General features: G+C 48.6%; 1 protein-coding gene across 4 annotated transcripts in view; it reads right to left on the reverse strand.

The window, feature by feature from the left end:
• Positions 1–9305: 9305 nt before the first annotated feature.
• The window catches only part of NPRL3 (NPR3 like, GATOR1 complex subunit), a 99641-nt gene continuing 87587 nt past the window's right edge, over positions 9306–21359 (reverse strand). For 3 of the 4 annotated variants that reach the window (XM_075319077.1, XM_075319078.1, XM_075319079.1), the window contains one exon: positions 9307–9561. In XM_075319077.1, the coding sequence (XP_075175192.1) occupies positions 9396–9561 (166 nt within the window). In that variant the 3' untranslated portion in view covers positions 9307–9395. Of the gene's footprint in view, positions 9562–21359 lie in introns of all 4 variants that reach the window. The other variant, XM_075319076.1, reaches the window with a different exon arrangement.

A 21359-nucleotide genomic window follows, 5' to 3' on the forward strand; every position in this document is an offset into this window, starting at 1 on the left:
TGGCGTCCGCCGAAGCATAGGTATGCACCTGATAATGTTTGGTGAAAGTGTGCAGACTCGACCAGGTAGCTGCCTGGCACACCTGTTGAGCCGTAGCCTGGTGTCGCAATGCCCAGGACGCACCCACGGCTCTGGTAGAATGGGCCTTCAGCCCTGATGGAACCGGAAGCCCAGCAGAACGGTAGGCTTCAAGAATTGGTTCTTTGATCCATCGAGCCAGGGTGGCTTTGGAAGCCTGCGACCCTTTGCGCTTACCAGCGACAAGGACAAAGAGTGCATCGGAGCGGCGCAGGGGCGCCGTGCGGGAAATGTAGATTCTGAGTGCTCTCACCAGATCTAACAAATGTAAATTCTTCTCATACCGATGAACTGCATGAGGACAAAAAGAAGGCAAAGAGATATCCTGATTAAGATGAAAAGAGGATACCACCTTCGGGAGAAACTCCTGAATGGGGCGCAGCACTACCTTGTCCTGGTGGAAGACCAGGAAAGGAGCCGTGGATGACAGCGCTGCTAGCTCAGACACTCTCCGAAGAGATGTGATCGCTACCAGAAAAGCCACTTTCTGTGATAGTCTAGAAAGTGAAACCTCCCTCAGAGGCTCGAAGGGCGGCTTCTGGAGGGCAACTAGTACCCTGTTCAGATCCCATGGATCAAACGGCCGCTTGTACGGGGGTACAATATGACAAACCCCCTGCCGGAACGTGCGCACCTTAGGAAGTCGTGCTAGACGCTTTTGAAAAAAGACGGATAGCGCCGAGACTTGCCCTTTAAGGGAGCCGAGCGACAAACCTTTTTCTAACCCAGATTGCAGGAAAGAAAGAAAGGTAGGCAATGCAAAAGGCCAGGGAGACACTCCCTGAGCAGAGCACCAGGATAAGAATATGCTCCACGTTCTGTGGTAGATCTTAGCGGACGTGGGCTTCCTAGCCTGTCTCATGGTGGCAACGACCCCTTGGGATAATCCTGAAGACCCTAGGATCCAGGACTCAATGGCCACACAGTCAGGTTCAAGGCCGCAGAATTCCGATGGAAAAACGGCCCTTGGGACAGTAAGTCTGGTCGGTCTGGTAGTGCCGACGGTTGGCCGACCGTGAGATGCCACAGATCCGGATACCACGCCCTCCTTGGCCAGTCTGGGGCGACGAGTATGACGCGGCTGCAGTCGGATCTGATCTTGCGTAGCACTCTGGGCAAGAGTGCCAGAGGTGGAAACACATAAGGGAGCCGGAACTGCGACCAATCTTGCACTAAGGCGTCTGCCGCCAGAGCTCTGTGATCGCGAGACCGTGCTATGAAGGTTGGGACCTTGTTGTTGTGCCTGGACGCCATTAGGTCGACGTCCGGCCTTCCCCAGCGGCTACAGATTTCCTGAAACACGTCCGGGTGAAGGGACCATTCCCCTGCGTCCATGCCCTGGCGGCTGAGGAAGTCTGCTTCCCAGTTTTCTACGCCGGGGATGTGAACTGCGGATACGGTGGAGGCCGTGGCTTCCACCCACATCAGAATCCGCCGGACTTCCTGGAAGGCTTGCCGACTGCGTGTCCCTCCTTGGTGATTGATGTATGCCACCGCTGTGGAGTTGTCCGACTGAATTCGGATCTGCTTTCCTTCCAGCCACTGCTGGAAGGCTAGTAGGGCAAGATACACTGCTCTGATTTCCAGAACATGGATCTGAAGGGTGGACTCCTGCTGAGTCCACGTACCCTGAGCCCTGTGGTGGAGAAAAACTGCTCCCCACCCTGACAGACTCGCGTCTGTCGTGACTACCGCCCAAGACGGTGGTAGGAAGGATCTTCCCTGTGATAATGAGGTGGGAAGAAGCCACCATTGCAGAGAGTCCTTCTGTGAAAAGGATACTTTCCTGTTCAGGGATGCTGACTTCCCGTCCCATTGGCGGAGAATGTCCCAATAAGAGGACGCAGATGAAACTGCGCAAACGGAACCGCCTCCATTGCCGCCACCAACTTCCCGAGGAAGTGCATGAGGCGTTTTAAGGAGTGCGACTGACCTTGACGGAGAGTCTGCACCCCAGTCTGTAGTGACCGCTGCTTGTCCAGCGGAAGCTTCACTAGCGCTGAGAGGGTATGAAACACCATGCCAAGATACGTTAGTGATTGGGTCGGTGACAGGTTTGACTTTGAGAAGTCGATGATCCACCCGAACGTCTGGAGAGTCTCCAGCGCAACATTCAGGCTGAGTTGGCATGCCTCTTGAGAGGGTGCCTTGACAAGTAGATCGTCCAAGTAAGGGATCACAGAGTGTCCCTGTGAGTGCAAGACTGCTACCACTGCCGCCATGACCTTGGTGAACACCCGTGGGGCTGTCGCCAGACCGAATGGCAGAGCTACGAACTGAAGATGGTCGTCTCCCATCACGAAACGTAGAAAACATTGGTGCTCTGTAGCAATCGGCACGTGGAGATAAGCATCTTTGATGTCTATTGATGCTAGGAAATATCCTTGAGACATTGAGGCAATGACGGAGCGGAGGGTTTCATCCGGAACCGCCTGGCCTCCACGTGCTTGTTGAGCAGTTTTAGGTCCAGAACGGAACGGAAAGAGCCATCCTTTTTTGGCACCACAACCAGATTGGAGGAAAACCGTGTCTTGTTCCTGAAGAGGAACAGGGATTACCACTCCTTCTGCCTGCAGAAGAGCATCGGCTCGGTGGGGAGGTGGGGACGTTCTGAAGAATCGAGTCGGAGGACGAGAACAGAACCCTGTCCTGTGCACGTGGGCACAATGTCCCCCACCCACCGGTCTGTGACCTGTGGCAGCTAAATGTCGCAAAGGCGAGCGAGTCTGCCATCAACCGCGGATGCGGAGAGATGAGAGAGCTGAGAGTCATGAGGAGACCGCCTTGGTAGCGGTTCCTCCGGCTGCCTTCCTTGGGCGTGATTGAGCCCCCGGAAACTGAGCCCCTCTGAGGCTTTTCAGCTCTTTTGGACGAGGACAATTGGGACCTGCCCGAGCTTGGGAAGGACCGAAACCTCGACTGTCCTTCCAGGACAGCATTAATAGGGTAAGTCGCAATGCAGACATTGCGAGGTTACGGACGCCCCTGCGGCACAAATGTACATATGCTCAAGACCAGCTGTGCAAGAACAGCTGAAAAGCTTAGGGTGCCCATACGGCTGTAAATGCCGGAGCAACCGACACGCCGATAGCCTCATAGACAGATTTCAACCAGAGTCCATCTGTCTGGCATCTTTAAGTGAAGTCCCATCTCCACTGCAACTATAGCTCTAGCCGCAAGCCTGGAGATTGGAGAATCCACCTTTGGACCCTGGGTCCCACGCTTGACCACGTCAGGGGGAAAAGGATAACGTGTATCCTTAATACGTTTGGAGAAAACGCTTATCTGGTAAGCGTGGTGTTCCTGGACTGCTTCTCTGAAGTCAGCGTGGCCAGAAAAATACTCAATCTACGTTTGAGCTACTGAAATGGGACTTCTCCTGCTGTGAAGCTGACTCCTCCGCTGGGGGAGCTGAGGGAGAAAGATCCAACATTCCATTGATGGACGCTATAGGATCATTCCTTATGGCGTCACCATCCGGTGTATCCGGATTGAGAGCGTTGTCAGGATCAAAGTCCTGATCAGCTACGTCTGCCTTATCATACAGAGAGCCTCCTGGGACCCCCCCCCCCCCGGAGCACCGATTTTATTCCCAATGAGGGTGGCCAGGGAGCAATGATCCAGATTGCCCATGGCCTGTCCGGACTGCAAGTCTCTATCCCATTGCAACTCCATCCCTGTCCTTGGACAGGGTTGACAGGTGGTTCCTTTGGCCACGTCTAGTAGAGACCCCGGCTGACCAAGTGCTCCAGGGGAGCATTGCACACAATGGGGTTCAGTGCCGTGGAACAGTATCACATGCAGTAAAAACAGCATCGAAAGCCTGAGTTGCTTATATGCTGCTGCCGACTAGCCATCTAGGACATAGCCAAGAATGGCGACCGTACAATGCAATGTATAGCATACAAGCATAAAGTACAATGAACACTGCAGCACATGCAATACAAGCAGCATAGAAAGCCTGTGCCTTGGCACCCCTGCTTTTCTGCTGCTGTAGACTAGCCATCTAGGGGAATATAGCCCAGAATATCGACCATACAGTGCAATGTATAGCATACAAGCATAAGTACAAATGAACACTGCAACCCCTGCAATACCAGCAGCATAGAAAAAACCTGTGCCTCAGCACCCCTGCTTTTCTGCTGCTGTAGTCTAGTCATTCTAGGCGAAAATAGCCCAGACTAGCGACCGTACAGTGCAGTGTATAGCATACAAGCATAAATACACATGAACACTTCAGTACCTGCAATACAAGCAGCATAGAAAGCCTGTGCCTTAGCACCCCTGCTTTCCTGCTGCTGATGTGTCGCCATCTAAGAGGGCATATAGCCAAAAATAGCGACCTATGCAGTGTAAGCATAAAAATACAAATGGACAATTGCGGTATTTAGTGGGGTCAGCACTTCAGGTGCCGCTTACCGCCCGCCTATAAGCGGGTGTGTGGTCGCCCTAGTCCTGTGCCTGGTCGCCCAGAGTCCGATCTCTCAGCTCGGACTGCAGGAATGGCTGCCGGCGTCCTTCTCCCGCTCGTGTGAGTAGGGGCGGGCCGTGGGCGTGCCCCCAAGTCAGAGCGGGAAACCGGCGTCCCACAGTGTCCAGTGAGAGGGCTGGAGCATGTAAATAAGGCTCCAGCCCTCGGCGCTGCTGATTGTACAGCGTCTCTCCCCTACCCTGATTGACAGGGTGGGGGCGGGAACGAAGCGGAGCTAGGCCGCAAAAGCCGGGGACTGGATTTATAAGCGCCGCCGCCGTAAAAGCGCGGTCGGCGCTAAGTCCCCGGCGCACTACAAGTCCCAGCCGCGCCGCCGCTCCCGGAGCGTCCGGCGCGGTAGTTCCCCATACATAAAGTCACTCAGCTAGGCTGTAGTGACTGTAACCCTTTACTGTCCCCGGCGCACTAGCACACCCAGCAAGTCTGGAGTGTGCTGTGCCTGTGTGTACGGGGACACAGAGTACCTGAATGGTGCAGGGCCATGTCCCTGAACGGTACCCAGCTCCGTATCCAGCAGGTTCAATGGGTCTGTGGATGGAGCCCGGCCTCAGGGCTTTGGGGCCGGTAAGATCCCACTTCCTCAGAGCCCCTCAGGGGGATGTGGAAGGAAAACAGCATGTGGGCTCCAGCCGCCGTACCAGCAATAGGTACCTCAACCTTACAAACCACAAGCGGGGTGAGAATGGAGCATGCTGGGGGCCCTATATGGGCCCTCTTTTCTTCCATCCGATATAGTCAGCAGCTACTGCTGACTAAACAGTGGAGCTATGCGTGGATGTCTGACCTCCTTCGCACAAAGCAGAAAACTGGTGAGCCAGTGATCCCACTGGGGGTGTATAGCCAGAAGGGGAGGGGCCTTACACTTTTTAGTGTAATGCTTTGTGTGGCCTCCGGAGGCAGTAGCTATACACCCAATCGTCTGGGTCTCCCAATGGAGCGCCGAAGAAATGAGAAGTTTGTGTCACAATATCCCAATGCATCTCTAAGGCTACTTTCACACATCCGGTTTGAGCCCTGCGGCTCAATCCGGCTGTGAAAACTATGCAACGGATGCGGCGAAAACACCGCATCCTTTGCATAAGTTTTTACATGCGGCCCGTCCATTTTTTTCCGGTTGCGGCATGCTACTGAGCATGCGCAGTGGAAAAAACCGCATGCGGCGAGCGGATGCGTTTTTTTCCGCATCGCGCCGCATCCGGCCTCCATAGGTATGCATTGAAAAATGCGCCGCAGCGGCCGGATGCGGCGCGATGCGGTGTTTTTTGCCGGAGCAAAAAACGTTGCAGGGAACGTTCGATCCGGCCGCGGCATCGGCTAAATCTGCCGCATGCGGCCAAAACCGGACCGAACGCAAGCCCCTGCGGCATAATACGGCACTAATGTAAGTCTATGCAAAAAAACCCGCAACCGGCGTTACAAAAGCCGGTTGCGGTTTTTCTGCAGAACGCCGTATTGTGCCGCAGAGCAAAAATCTGGATGTGTGAAAGTAGCCTAAGAGAGCCAGAACGAGACTCTCATAGACTTGTATTGAGTTGCAACATTCGGTGTACTTCATGAAACACTGCCGGCAGGTCATAAATCGCAGCAGACAGACAAGAGCAGCAGTAATAGAAGGTGAGGACGCTGGAAGATCAGTATATGACAGGGGGCAGGGGACTTGTGTTTAAAGAATCACTCAAGGAGTGCAATGAAAAAAAATATTTGCTGGCCTCACGTTTTAATGTCTAAGCTTAGTCTGTTTAGTGACATTAGGTTTAGTTTAGTCTAAGGGGACAACTTTTCTCCTTGCAAAGACTAACAACCCAACTTGGCTGCCAGTGAGGAGTCTTGTAGCTGCAATGCTCCTCTGCGAAATATTCAAATTGTCTCTCCATGGAGGAAGATGAACTCTAGCGCCACCTATTGGGAGTAGCAATCCTAAAAGTCAAAAGTGACCTTTTAACTAGCCTTTTCATATGACTTAGGATTTTTGCCAGATCAGAACCTCCATTTGCACACACTGTGTTTCGGTGATTTCCCCTTGTCAGTGCAAAGTATGAGATCTGATCTGGCTGTATGAGAAGCTATAGTGGGGTCGAAGGGGAAAACTTTTCTTCTTGCGGAGACTGACAAACCAATCTGGCTGCCAGTGAGGAGGCTTATAGCTGCAATGCACCTCTGGGTTTAGTTTCAAAATATGTTCTGCTTCTTTCCATGGTAGCGTTTATCACATCCCCTTCTCTCTATTTATTTTGTATAGGACTCATTGCTCAAAGATCTTTTAGGTTACTTTTAATATTTTTTGCATGGTCACTTAGGCTTGTCTTTATCTTGCAACTAACAAGTATATTGCAATAGGTATACTTGGGTTTTTGGTTTTTTTGGGGTTTTTTTTTTTTTTTTAGTCCAGTTTTTCGGGACTCCTGTCCTTTTCTTGTGAGATTCACTATTTTCTATAAATTTTAAAGAAACCAATAAAGAAGCCGATTTTATTGAAATTTTTCCCGGAAGCTGGTTCCTTTTTCTTCACTTGTTGATACTTTGTTTTTTTGTATTAAAATATTTTTTTTCTCTTATCGTACAGAATATTCTTTTTGTGGTTGGAATTAAAAAAAAAAAAGAAAGAAAGAAAAAAAATCTTTGACTTCGGGCATATAGATTTACAGGTTTTACATATACATGGAAAAAACTTAATAGGCTATTAATCGTCTCAAATATCAATGGCTCCATGCGAGATGGTGTCTTACAAGACAGGCTTTTTGAAAAACCATCAGTTATTTTCTGGCAAGAAAGGCGCTGGAGCTTTGTCACATTTTAGTACGTCAGTTTCTTCTATCAACTCATTTTCTATTCTCTTAGCTGTCGCTAGAAATAATAAATACAGGAGATTTGACAGATTATTTTATCTTTATTTTCAATCTTCAGTATTTTACTTCTTTCTATAAAACTTTTCATCTGATTGCTCTACTCCTGGTTTTGGCTTATAAATACAAAAATACAAAAAAACAAACAACAACAACTGACCAAATACTCAACGTGTGCACGTGGCCTTATAAATTGGGCATGTGGTTGTGTATAGAATTAATCACATTTAAATTCATGGTAAATAGCAGTCAGTACCCATATGCCATCATTTATAGTGAGTCTGATTAACGCCATATAAAGTTTACCTCTTCTAGTAGGACGTTCTCTGACATTTTCGTAGTTGCATTATACAACAAAAGCCATGGTCTGTAAACAGCTTACAACACAGCAAAGGGATCTCTTTGTTCTCAGTCAGGAGAAAAAAGGGTATTAGATATACCATGGAATACTGTGAAGATGGTCAAAAAGAAGTGGCTTAAATTTGGTTCAACAGTGGCATTGCCTAGAACGAGATATCCCTCAAAAATTGATAGAGACTAGAAAAAAAAAAATCTTCAACAAACAAGCGTTTTGCTCGTTCATCAGGTGAAAGCCAAAATGTTTACACAAGTCAATAATTGGCAAATTAACCTTCTAATAAATGTACATTCTAAATTATGGAGGCTGCCAAGAGGCCTACAACAACATTAAAGGAGCTGCAGGAATTTCTGACAAGCACTGGTTGTGTACTGCATGTGACAATCTCCCGTATTCTTCATTTCTCTAGCTTGTGGTGTAGAGTGGCAAAATAGAAGCCTTCAGGCTTTGGCTAAAAATGAACTTCACCTTGCAGCATGATATTGACCCTAAGCATACCTCAAAATTAACAAAAGCCTGGCTTCACCAAAAGAAGATCAAAGTTTTCGAATGGCCCAGCCAGAGTGGAGACCTGAATGCAACTAAAAATCTGTGGGTTGACCTGAAAAAGGTGCTGTACACTGGAGATGCCCTCATAACCTGACAGATTTGGATCACTACTGCATCGAATAGTGGGCAAAGATTCCTAATTCTAGATATGCCATGCTGACAGACTTCTGCTTATAAAGAATGAATGCTATCATAAATTAAAAAAAATATTTCAAAAATGTATTAGTTTATGGATGTGAATACTTATGCACCCATATTATTTTAGTTCTTTATTTTTTTTCCAACCCAAGATTTACATTTATTTTTTCAATTGAATTGTACAAATTATGGGTGACATTAAAAGGGGAAAAACGTCTAAAATTATTTTTCTTGGTCCCCAGCCAAATGATCAAACCCATTCTTCTCTGAAATGCTGGAGTGCTTTATAGTAAAATATACCTGGCTATAATAGAGCAGCCTGGATCTTGATTCATGTAGCTTGTGGTTCGGGCAGCATGAACCTAATGACAGGTTCCCCTTATGCGCTGCACACTTGATCTATTAGAGTGGAGTGGTATTGAACAGGAATACAAGATGTATCTTACCTCTTATTTGTGCCTCTGTAGATCATTCTAGTAATATACTTAAAGGGGTATTCCCATCTCCAAGATCCTATTCCAATATGTAGGATGTGTAATAATAATATTAGCAAATTCTCCATATAGAAATGTAGTATAGTTCTCCTGATATAGGTATGCCTTTTACCTCATGTGCAGGGCATTGCAGCTTAGGTATTCCTGGTTATGTGCACTCATCTAGTGACAGGTAGTTGCTTGTGGTTGTAACCATGGAAACCTAAGCTAAAATGCCATGCACATGAGGTAAGAGACTTTGCTATATTGGAACTAAACTACATTTCTAATTGGAGGAATTTGCGAATATTATTACACCTACTACATATTGGGATAGGATCTTGGAGATGGGAATTCTCCTCGAAGATATAAAAAAGTCAGGCAATATGCATTCTTTTATACCAGAGCTTTAATAAATTAAAATATGTACAAAAGTAAAACAATAGCAGTGTTTAGCAAATCACTCAAGGAAAGACAGATTGAAAGACAGATATAACCGGATCCTCATGGTTGGTTACTACCAGGACACTCCGGAATTTATCAAACAGCATTAATAGTTGCGATCGGCGCATGTTTTCATTGTACATGATCTCTTCAAGATGATGTCGACCTCGGAAATAGTGCAAAAGCCTAAGTGGAAAGAGAGAAGAAAAATGATTCACTACCTGGCTCCATAATGTCATGTCCATGGGCTGCAAAATAGGAGAAAAAAAGATGTAAACCAATAATACATGAAGATCAAATTCACAGTCATGTTGAAAGGATCTATTGCAGGGGTCTCAAACTCGGCTGGGTGTATGGGCCGCACAGAGGAAAAAAAATAATTTGGGGGGCCGCATTCTTTGCAGGACAAAGTGACATTTTTATTGGTACCATATATAATATATATTATTATTATATTTATTATTTATTTTTATAGCGCCATTTCATTCCATGGCACTTTATAGTGAAAGAGGGTATACGTACAACAATCATTAACAGTACATAACAGACTGGTATAGGAGGAGAGAGGACCCTGCCCGCGAGGGCTCAGTCTACAGGGAATGGGTGATGGTACAATAGGTGAGGATAGAGCTGGTTGCGCAGTGGTGTACTGGACTGAGGGTTATTGTAGGTTGTAGGCTTGTTGGAAAAGGTAAGTCTTGAGTTTATATTTTATTTATTTTTTTTTATACAGCTTCACTTGTTCATTATAGCAAACATGCACATTCTTTGTTTAAATAAACATTTTTTTTTTTTTTTACATATTATCCCTTTCTTATAACTAATAGTCTTACAATTAGCACTATATAGAAATTTTGACCAACATCTTTTAGTAATGTTCCCCATATTGTTGTAACGTGCCCATTCTTGTCTGGTCTCCGGCCCCAGATCCACAGTGATTGGAGAGATCGGTCACAAGGCCGGTCTCTCCAATCAGAGCTGGGGGTGGGTGAAACACAGGTCACCCAGCTCCAGCCAATGATCAGAGCTACAACTGCACTGATCTTGGCTGGATTTCAATGTTTCAGCGATTTTCAATGGCTGAAACATTAGTGGCTGTGATTGGCTGTGCGGCTTTCGTCAGCCAATCACAGCCTCCGTAGGTCCGGGGAGGAGACACCACCCCTCCTGAGGTCCCCTCCTCCCCGAATATAAGGTATTTGCAGCGATCGCAGCCACTGGGGCTGCGATTTCGCCATGACGTACTGGGTACATCATGGGTCCTTAAGTACCAGGGAGCCATAACGTACCCAGTACGTCATAGGTCGCTAAGGGGTTAACGTCCAACACACACACACAAACCATTCTTCTCACCTGTCCCGCGCTCCCTCCGCTGCCTCACCTCTGCTTCATGCGGCCCCTCAGGCTAGTTCGTGCGGCCCCCAGGCCCGAGCCCCTGTTCACTATCGCGGCAAGTGCAGTGTCACTGTCAGTGAGTTATGTGAGATGATTGTATTGCCGGCGCAAGAGCGCAGCGCCACCAACACATTCATCTGACATAAAGTGCAGACAGTGGCTGCGGCCCCTGCACCTGCCGCGATAGTTAACAGGGGCACGAGCCTGGGGGCCGCACAAACTAGCATGAGGGGCCACATGCGGCCCGCGTGTTTGAGACCCCTGATCTATTGGATGAAATTAACGGGCTTGTATTTATTACAATCACTACACATGTACAGACGTATTGGAAAGGGAGTTCGTTAAAGGTAATTGTGGAAGCTTCTTTTGTAGAACAGAAGTAATTGATGATGTTCCTATCTTGGCAAGAGACCTCATTTATGTACATGCGGAGCCAAGGCCAATGCCAATAAGATTCCGCTTCCAGTCACGCAGCACAGTGTAGATGGTCAACAACTAAATCCACCCAAAAAAAAAAAAAATGCCTGTTCTGTCTACCAGTAGTAAAAGAAGTGTTAAGATTCCTACCAATCGTCATTTTTCTGGGTTTCTATCACCACCCTTCTTTCTATCACCACCACCACCACCTCTTCTGGCTCTCAGCTTTGCCGGCTCATGCAGAGTCTACTGTGTTTTTCTTTGAGTCTTAAGGTGAAACTATTCTCCTTGTGGAGACTGACACACCATTCCAGCATGCCAGTGGTGAGGAGACTTTAATGCTCCTCTGGGAAATATACAAATTGTATCTCCAGTGAGGAAGTAGACGAACTCTAGTGCAACCTATTGGAGGTAGCAATTCTAAAAGTCAAAAGTGACCCTTTAACAAGCCTTGTCATATGACTTAGGATTTACGCCAGATCAGAAACTCCATTTACAGATACGGCGTTTCCTCTACTTCCTTACTGAAGGGAAAATTTGTATATTTCCCAGAGGAGCATTGCGGCTAAAAGTCTCCTCAACCACTGGCATGCTGGAATGGAGAGTCAGTCTCCACAAGAATAACAGCTTCCCCTTTAGACACACTAGGTTCTCATACAGCCAGATCAGATCTCATACCGACGAGGGACAACCATCCCGAATCACATTGAGGTTCTTATCTGGCATAAATCCTAATTCATATGACAAGGCTCATTAAAAGGGTCACTTTTGACTTTAAGGATTGCTACCTCCAATAGGTTGCACTAGAGTTCGTCTACTTCCTCACTGAAGAGGCAATTTCTCAATGAATCTTGTAATGACACTCCATACACTTACATTGTAACAGTGACTTCTGCTCCACATACAAACCCCTGTGTAAGCCAGCTAGCGTGATTTGCCATCATGTAGGCCAGAAGCGGGTCGGAGCTGCCCTGGAAATCAGGGAATTTAGCGATCGGTAACTTTTTTATACAGTTACACGATATTACATACACATACTTAGGAGGGGCTAGGAAAACATTGTTTTTGCTGTATCATCTTTGTGAATACTTGTAATTCTCTGTTGAAAACACGGATGACCAACAGAACAAAATGTTCTTAGTGGTCAAAAAATACTTCTGAGAGCCAAATATTCATGAAAATCTGGCATTTAAGATTTATGATGCTGGTTGAAAAAAAAAATCAATGTTAGATCTAAGGCGTCTCATAAAAGTGGCTAATAACAGGAAACATTATATTCACGTGTAGAAAGACATTTTCGGTTTTGTGGCATGTTAATGTAAACATTTACTGGCTCATTGGTTACAAAATTGGTGGTATTGCCTCTGATTGACCAATCACGCGCCGGCCACCACTGGCACGGATTGCACTGGTTTCGGATCCGTGACCCTCAGTGTCCTCCACAGCTGCACACGGTCTTTCTGCAGCACTTCCAGCAGCCAAACCATTGTACACTCATAATTGCTGGGTGGAAAGATTGTTGTGGGAAATGTAATATCTGCTCTGCTTTTAACGTCGGATCCTCTGCCAGCGCTCGTCCTCTGGGGAATACGCTTGTTTAAATAATAAACAAAGTGAAGATTTTAGTTTATGGGATTTTCCATAGCCCGAGGATAGAACAGATGTGTAACACAACTGACACTGCGCAGTTATATCCTGCGGCTATAAATATCCAGACAGTTTGGGTTTATTTCCTCTATAATCCCCCCCATTACGAGGACGACGGTGCTTGGATATTATTACTACTACCAGCATGATCACTGACATGTAACGGCTCCTAGGAGAACACAGCCCACATGGTGAAGTCATTGTAACAAGTCTGGAAGTAACATGGCCCCTGGGGAATTCCACACCACCGCTTTCCAGCCGGACACATCCCCTGAGAACATCGAAGATGCCTACCATTTTGGCTTATTAGGAAGTTCTGAGAAGGGGCTGCAAGTTTTTCAGAAATCCTCCTGAGAAAGGGCAGGACGGGAGTACAGCCACAGAGATGTAGGCATGTGCTCTCATTTCCCATGCAACCAGGTTAAAACGCTTGGACTGATGGGGTAACATTTATGTGCAGATTGCTTTATTGATAATTTAAGGCAAATTTGTCAGCAGGTTTTTGCTATGTAATCCTAAGAGCAGCATGAGGTAGGGGCTGAGACTCTGATTCCAGTGATGTGTCACTTATTAAGCTGTGTGCTGCAGTTTCATTACAATCAGTGTTTTATCAGGAGATTATCACCACTTTACTAGCGGCTTTGTGCCTTCAGGTCCGACCACACCCCCAGCGCGAATTAGCAGTGCACTGTCAATATATAAAGAAGATAGAAAGCTGCTAATCAGAGGGTGGGTGGGATTAAATGTTTGAGCACGGCTACATTTACAGCAAAGAAAACTGTGATTGTATCACAACTGCCGCACATAGTAAACTAAGTGATACATTGCTGGAATCTCTTTCCTACATTATGCTGCTTCAATTGAGGTAGCAAATGCCTGGCAACAGAATCACTGTAAGGAGCTCTGTTCTGGTCCTTATTTATACCAGGAGACTATCCAATTACACAAGAATATGCAGAAACACCACCCACACTTCCTTAGCACTGATATCTTCCTTTATTAGTTTCCAAATATAAAATGCATCCAAATTGATTGGTCCTTATCTAGACGAGTAAAGAGTGCTTTACACGCTGAAACATCGCTAGCGCCCCCCGTCGTTGGTGTGATATGTGGTGATCGCTCCCATAGCAAACATCATCACTATGGCAGCGTCACACGCACATACCTGTTCTGCAACGTCGCTGTGCCCGCCGAACAATCCCTCCTTCAAGGGGGAGGTGCGTTCGGCGTCACAGTGACATCACAAAACGGCCGTCCAATAGCAGAGGCGGGGCGGAGATGAGCGGCCGGAACATCCCGCCCACCTCCTTCCTTCCTCAATGCCGGTGGAGGCAGGTAAGGAGATGATCGTCGCTCCTGCGGTGTCACACATAGCGATGTGTGCTGCCGCAGGAACAACGAACAACATCGCTACTGACCAGACAACGATTTTTGGTAAATTAACAACCTCTCATATACCAACAATTCTTGTATCTTTTGCGATCGTTTAAGGTCGCATCTTGGTGTCACATGCTGCGATGTCGCTAACGGCGCCGGATGTGCGTCACAAACACCGTGACCCCGACGATATATCGTTAGCGATGTCGCAGCGTATAAATTGCCCCTAAGAACCAACGTGTTCTAAATGCAGAGGTGAACGCGGTCCTCCCATCATGGCTTGGATCTCTCTGAATGTGTTGTATATTTGAATAATACTAATAAGTTTCTATTGAGTATAAGTGCCAGATAGCATTTTGGTTGGGTGGCAGGCTTGTGTGTGCTACAAGATCAGCACATTCTTCATGTTGAACTAGACACACACTATAAAAGCAGAATTACCGTATTTTTCAGATTATAAGACGCACTTTTCCTCCCAAAAATTTGGGAGGAAAATGAGGAGTGCGTCTTAAAATCCGAATGTAGCTTACCGGGTGCTACCGGCGCTGGTCAGTACGGCGCTGTTGTGTGCATCGGCGGCGCCACTGTGTTTGGATCGGCGTGCGTCTGCTCTGTTCTGATCGGCTGCTCTGTTCTGCCCGACGCGCGGCTGCTCTGTGCAGCGGGCGGTCATTCTGAAGATGTCGGCGGTCAGAGATTCAAATAACCGCGCTTAGTGTCAGCGCCTGCGCAGATGGAGCTCTCAGCTCAAGCTCTCATCTGCGCAGGGGCCGACTCCGACATCCTTATTTGAAGCACTCACCATTGACCGCCGACATCTTCAGAATGGCGGGTGACTCACCGCCCCCCCGCACAGAGCAGAGCGGCGTCACCGGGCCCCGCACAGAGCAGCGTCACCGGGCCCCGCACAGAGCAGAGACTGCAGTATCTGGGCCTCCCTCTGTACCATTACCAGCATCACAGTACTCCAGTACCTACCGCCTCTGCCTTCTGTGACTCCCGCTCCGCTGCTGCCCCCTCTCCCTGGTAAGACACCACCAGATTATAAAACGGACCCCGTATTTTTTTTTCACCTTTTTTTTTTCTCCAAATTTGGGGTGCGTGTTATAAAACGAAAAATACAGTACTTTTTTTTTTCTCTTTCCATTGCAGAGATATCAGCAATCAAATATTTGTTACCCAATGAGTTCTCTTCTGTTAAGTCCAAGTGGTTTTTATTAGATTGTTTTCACTGGGAATGTGCACTTCTGCCTCCTCTAAGACGCTGATCAATTATCAGCAGGCAGCAACATAGAAGTGTAGATGGACCTGTGATGATGTCATCAGGGTCACATGATCAGAGTCCACAGGTCCTGCCATCCACAGTGTACAATGTAAATAAGCTTTGAATATATATCACAGCACAGAAGTGTGAAAAGGTTACCAGGATTCAATAGCGCCACACTTCTGTGCTGTCTAATATATCGTCAGTGCTTATTTATGCTGCACATTCCAGCTGGCAGGACATGTGGACTCTGGTCAGGTGACCCTGATGACATCATATGTCCTACTGCACTTCTATGTTGCTGCCTGCTTCTGATTGGTCAGCATCATACAGGAGGCAGAAGTACACTCCCCCAGTGACAACTCATTCAGGAAAGTGAACTTATTGGGTGCCAAAGATTTCATTGCTAATATTTCTGCAACAGAGAGGTAAAATTAAAGAGAAACAAAAGCTTTTTATTCTGCTCTGCAGCCACTATTACATCCTGTGGCCAATTCAACATGAAACATATGGGCGAGACTCTTTTTGTTTTATATATACACATTTTAAACTCTGACTGAACCACCTATCCTACAGCGAATGCGTTTTGGATCAGAAATCAGTCTCTCTATGCTAGCCTATGTGAGAATAGGCAATCATGTGGAATGACATGGAGGATGGATGCAGGATGGCAAGAAAGAAAAAATCTTTGGTACTCACTATAAAGAAGGGAATTTTGTTTACTTACCGTAAATTCCTTTTCTTCTAGCTCTAATTGGGAGACCCAGACAATTGGGTGTATAGGCTATGCCTCCGGAGGCCGCACAAAGCACCACACTCAAAAGTGTTAAGCCCCTCCCCTTCTGCCTATACACCCCCCGTGCTCCCACGGGCTCCTCAGTTTTGGTGCAAAAGCAAGAAGGAGGAAAAAGAATTATAAACTGGTTAAAAGTAACTTCAATCCGAAGGAATATCGGAGAACTGAAACCATTCAACATGAACAACATGTGTACACAAAAAAACAGGGGCGGGCGCTGGGTCTCCCAATTAGAGCTAGAAGAAAAGGAATTTACGGTAAGTAAACAAAATTCCCTTCTTCTTTGTCGCTCTATTGGGAGACCCAGACAATTGGGACGTCCAAAAGCAGTCCCTGGGTGGGTAAAATAATACCTCATAATAGAGCCATAAAACGGCCTCTTCCTACAGGTGGGCAACCGCCGCCTGAAGGACTCGTCTACCTAGGCTGGCATCCGCCGAAGCATAGGTATGCACCTGATAGTGCTTCGTGAAAGTGTGCAGGCTCGACCAGGTAGCCGCCTGACACACCTGCTGAGCCGTAGCCTGGTGCCTCAAAGCCCAGGACGCGCCCACGGCTCTGGTAGAATGGGCCTTCAGCCCTGAGGGAACCGGAAGCCCAGCAGAACGGTAGGCTTTGATAATTGGCTCCTTGATCCACCGAGCCAGGGTTGATTTGGAAGCCTGTGACCCTTTACGCTGGCCAGCGACAAGGACAAAGAGTGCATCCGAGCGGCGCAGGGGCGCCGTACGAGAAATGTAGAGTCTGAGTGCTCTCACCCAATCTAACAAGTGCCAATCCTTTTCACATTGGTGAACTGGATGAGGATAAAAAGAAGGTAAGGAGATATCCTGATTAAGATGAAAGGAGGATACCACCTTAGGGAGAAAATCCGGAACCGGACGTAGAACCACCTTGTCCTGGTGAAACACCAGGAAAGGGGCTTGGCACGACAATGCTGCTAGCTCAGACACTCTCCGAAGAGAAGTGACTGCTACTAGAAAAACCACTTTCTGCGAAAGTCGTGAGAGGGAAATATCTCTCATTGGCTCGAATGGTGGTTTCTGAAGAACCATCAGAACCCTGTTTAGATCCCAGGGTTCTAACGGCCGCTTGTAAGGAGGAACGATGTGACAAACCCCCTGCAGGAACGTGCGTACCTGTGGAAGCCTGGCTAGGCGCTTCTGGAAAAACACAGAGAGCGCTGAGACTTGTCCCTTAAGGGAGCCGAGTGACAAACCCTTTTCCAGTCCAGATTGAAGGAAGGACAGAAAAGTGGGCAAGGCAAAAGGCCAGGGAGAAAAACCCTGAGCAGAGCACCACGACAGGAAAATTTTCCACGTCCTGTGGTAGATCTTGGCGGACGTTGGTTTCCTAGCCTGTCTCATAGTGGCAATGACGTCTTGAGATAACCCTGAAGACGCTAGGGTCCAGGACTCAATAGCCACACAGTCAGGTTGAGGGCCGCAGAATTCAGATGGAAAAAACGGCCCTCGAGATAGCAAGTCTGTTCGGTCTGGTAGTGTCCACGGTTGGCCGACCGTGAGATGCCACAGATCCGGGTACCACGACCTCCTTGGCCAGCCTGGAGCGACGAGGATGGCGCGGCGGCAGTCGGTCCTGATCTTGCGTAACACTCTGGGCAACAGTGCCAGCGGAGGAAACACATAAGGGAGCTGAAACTGCGACCATCCTGAACTAAGGCGTCTGCCGCCAGAGCTCTGGGATCTTGAGACCGTGCCATGAACATTGGTACCTTGTTGTTGTGCCGGGACGCCATGAGGTCGACGTCCGGCACCCCCCAGCAGCAACGGATCTCCTGAAACACGTCCGTGTGAAGGGACCATTCCCCTGCGTCCATGCCCTGGCAACTGAGATAATCTGCTTCCCAGTTTTCCACGCCTGGGATGTGAACTGCGGATATGGTGGATGCCGTGGCTTCCACCCACATCAAAATCCGCCGGACTTCCTGGAAGGCTTGCCGGCTGCGTGTGCCGCCTTGGTGGTTGATGTATGCCACCGCTGTGGAATTGTCCGACTGAAGTCGGATCTGCTTGCCCTCCAGCCACTGCTGGAACGCTTTCTGGGCAAGATACACTGCCCGTATTTCCAGAACGTTGATCTGAAGCGAGGACTCTTGCTGGGTCCATGTACCCTGAGCCCTGTGGTGGGGAAAAAACCGCTCCCCACCCTGACAGACTCGCGTCCGTCGTGATTACTTCCCAGGATGGGGGTAGGAAGGATTTCCCCTTCGATAACGAAGTGGGAAGAAGCCACCACCGAAGGGAAGCTTTGGTCGCCTGAGAGAGGGAGACGGTCCTGTCGAGGGACGTCGGCTTCCTGTCCCATTTGCGTAGGATGTCCCATTGAAGGGGACGCAGGTGAAACTGCGCGAAAGGGACTGCCTCCATTGCTGCCACCATCTTCCCCAGGAAGTGCCTGAGGCGCCTCAAGGGGTGTGACTGGCCTTGAAGGAGAGATTGTACCCCTTTCTGTAGTGCCTACTGCTTGAACAGCGGAAGCTTCACTATCGCTGAGAGGGTATGAAACTCCATGCCAAGATATGTCAGCGATTGGGCCGGTGTCAGATTTGACTTTGGAAAATTGATGATCCACCCGACACCCTGGAGAGTCTCCAGGGAAGCGTCGAGGATGCGTTGGCATGCCTCTTGAGAGGGTGCCTTGATCAGCATCCAAGTACGGGATCACCGAGTGACCCTGCGAGTGTAGGAGCGCTACTACAGTAGCCATAACCTTGGTAAAAACCCGTGGGGCTGTTGCCAGGCCGAACGGCAGTGCCACGAATTGCAGGTGTTCGTTTCCTATGTCGAAGCGCAAGAAGCGCTGGGCTCTGGAGCAATCGGTACGTGGAGATAAGCATCTTTGATATCGATCGATGCAAGGAAATCTCCTTGGTACATTGAGGCGATGACGGAGCGGAGGGATTCCATCCTGAACCGTCTGGTTTTACATGTTTGTTGAGCAGTTTCAGGTCCAGGACCGGGCGGAAAGAAGAATCGAGTCGGGGGACGAGAGGTGAACTCAATCTTGTAACCGTGAGACAAAATGTCTCTCACCCAGCGGTCTTTTATTTGTGGCAGCCAGGTGTCGCAAAAGCGGGAGAGCCTGCCACCGACCGAGGATGCTACTAGAGGAGGTCGAAGTCATGAGGAAGCCGCTTTGTTAGCGGCGCCTCCGGTGGCCTTTTAAGGACGTGACTTAGACCGCCATGCATCAGAGTTCCTTTGTTCTTTCTGAGACCTTTTGGACGAGGAGAATTGGGACCTGCCCCGCCCTGAAAGGACCGAAACCTCGACTGCCCTCTCCTCTGTTGGGGTATGTCCTGTTTGGACTGGGGTAAGGATGTATCCTTTCCCTTGGATTGTGTGATGATTTCATCCAGACGCTCGCCAAACAGCCTGTCACCAGAAATTGGCAAACTGGTTAAGCGCTTTTTTTTGGAAGCAAAATCTGCCTTCCATTCCCGTAGCCACAAGGTCCTGCGGAGTACCACCGAATTGGCGGCCGCGACCGCCGTTCGGCTCGCAGAGTCCAGGACAGCAATAATAGCGTAAGACGCAATTGCCGAGGTCTGGGTGGTAATGGATGCCACTTGTGGCGCGGCCGTGCATGTGGCTGCTTCAATTTGCGCTTGACCTGCTGAGATAGCTTGTAGCGCCCATACGGCTGCGAATGCTGGGGCAAAAGAAGCTCCGATAGCTTCATAGATGGATTTCAACCAGAGCTCCATCTGCCTGTCAGTGGCATCCTTGAGCGAGGCCCCCTCTTCCACTGCAAGTATGGATCTAGCCACCAGTCTGGAGATTGGAGGATCCACTTTGGGACACTGAGTCCAACCTTTAACCACGTCAGGGGGAAAAGGATAACGTGTATCCTTAAGGCGCTTAGAAAACCGCTTATCTGGACAAGCATGATGAATCTGGACTGCCTCTCTGAAATCAGAGTGGTCTAGAAACATACTCGGTGTAAGAGAAGCTGACTCCTCCGCCGGAGGAGCTGAGGGAGAAATATCCAGCATTTGATCGATGGACGCAATAAGAACGTTCACTATGGCGTCCCCGTCTGGAGTATTAAGATTGAGAGCGCCCTTAGGATCAGAATCCTGATCAGCTGTCTCCGCATCATCAACCAGAGATTCCCCCCGCTGAGACCCTGAACAATATGATGTCGAGGGAAATTCTAAGCGAGCCCGCTTAGTCGGTCTGGGGCTGGGGTCTAAGTCAGAACCCTCAGTCTGGGATGTATGAGATACCCCGGGAGGACATTGTTGGTCCAACTGAGGGGGGCCAGGGAACAATGATTCAACAGAGTCCCTTTGCTGAGATACCGGCCTGGACTGCAAGGCTTCTAGTATCTTAGTCATAGTCTCAGAGAGTTTTGCAAACTCCGTCCCCATCACTAGGACAGTGTCAACAGGTGGCTCCCCCTGGGCCCCTCTTAGCAGAGGCCCTGGCTGAAGAAGTGTCACAGGGCCGAACATTGCACACAATGAGGGTCAATGGAACCTGCCGGCAGCTGGGTCGTACAAGCGACGCAGGCAGCATAATAAGCCTGTGCTTTGGCACCCCTGCCTTTTGTGGGCGCCATGCTATTGTTTTCCCTGAGTAACACACTAGGGTATATAGCCAGAATGAACTGTGCTCATACAGTGTAAAATATATACTATAAACAAATAATGTATCAATACACTACAGCACCATGGGGCTAGCACCACAGGTGCTGCTTACCATCCGCCTAAAGCGGTTATGAGGCCACCAGAGACCGTGTCTGGGTCTCCCAGGGTTAATCTCTCTCTGCAGCGTCGGAGGAGCTGACAGGAATGGCTGCGGCGTCCTGACGAGAGGAGGGAGCCGTGGGCGTGGCCGAGGTGCTCACACTGTGCACAGTGAGGGGGGTGGAGTATGGAAATCATACTCCAGCCCTCAGTGCTGCTCGTTCCGTGCAGCGTCCCGCCCTTCCCCTGCCTGTCAGGGCTGAGGGCGGGAGAAAGGGAAACTAGGCCGCAAGCAAGCCGGGGACTCGAGTATACGCGTGGCCGCCGTAAAAGCGCGGCCGACGCCGAAGTCCCCGGCGAACTACAAGTCCCAG

This window comes from Anomaloglossus baeobatrachus, chromosome 7 (genome assembly GCF_048569485.1).
Source record: "Anomaloglossus baeobatrachus isolate aAnoBae1 chromosome 7, aAnoBae1.hap1, whole genome shotgun sequence".
Classification (NCBI taxonomy): domain Eukaryota; kingdom Metazoa; phylum Chordata; class Amphibia; order Anura; family Aromobatidae; genus Anomaloglossus; species Anomaloglossus baeobatrachus.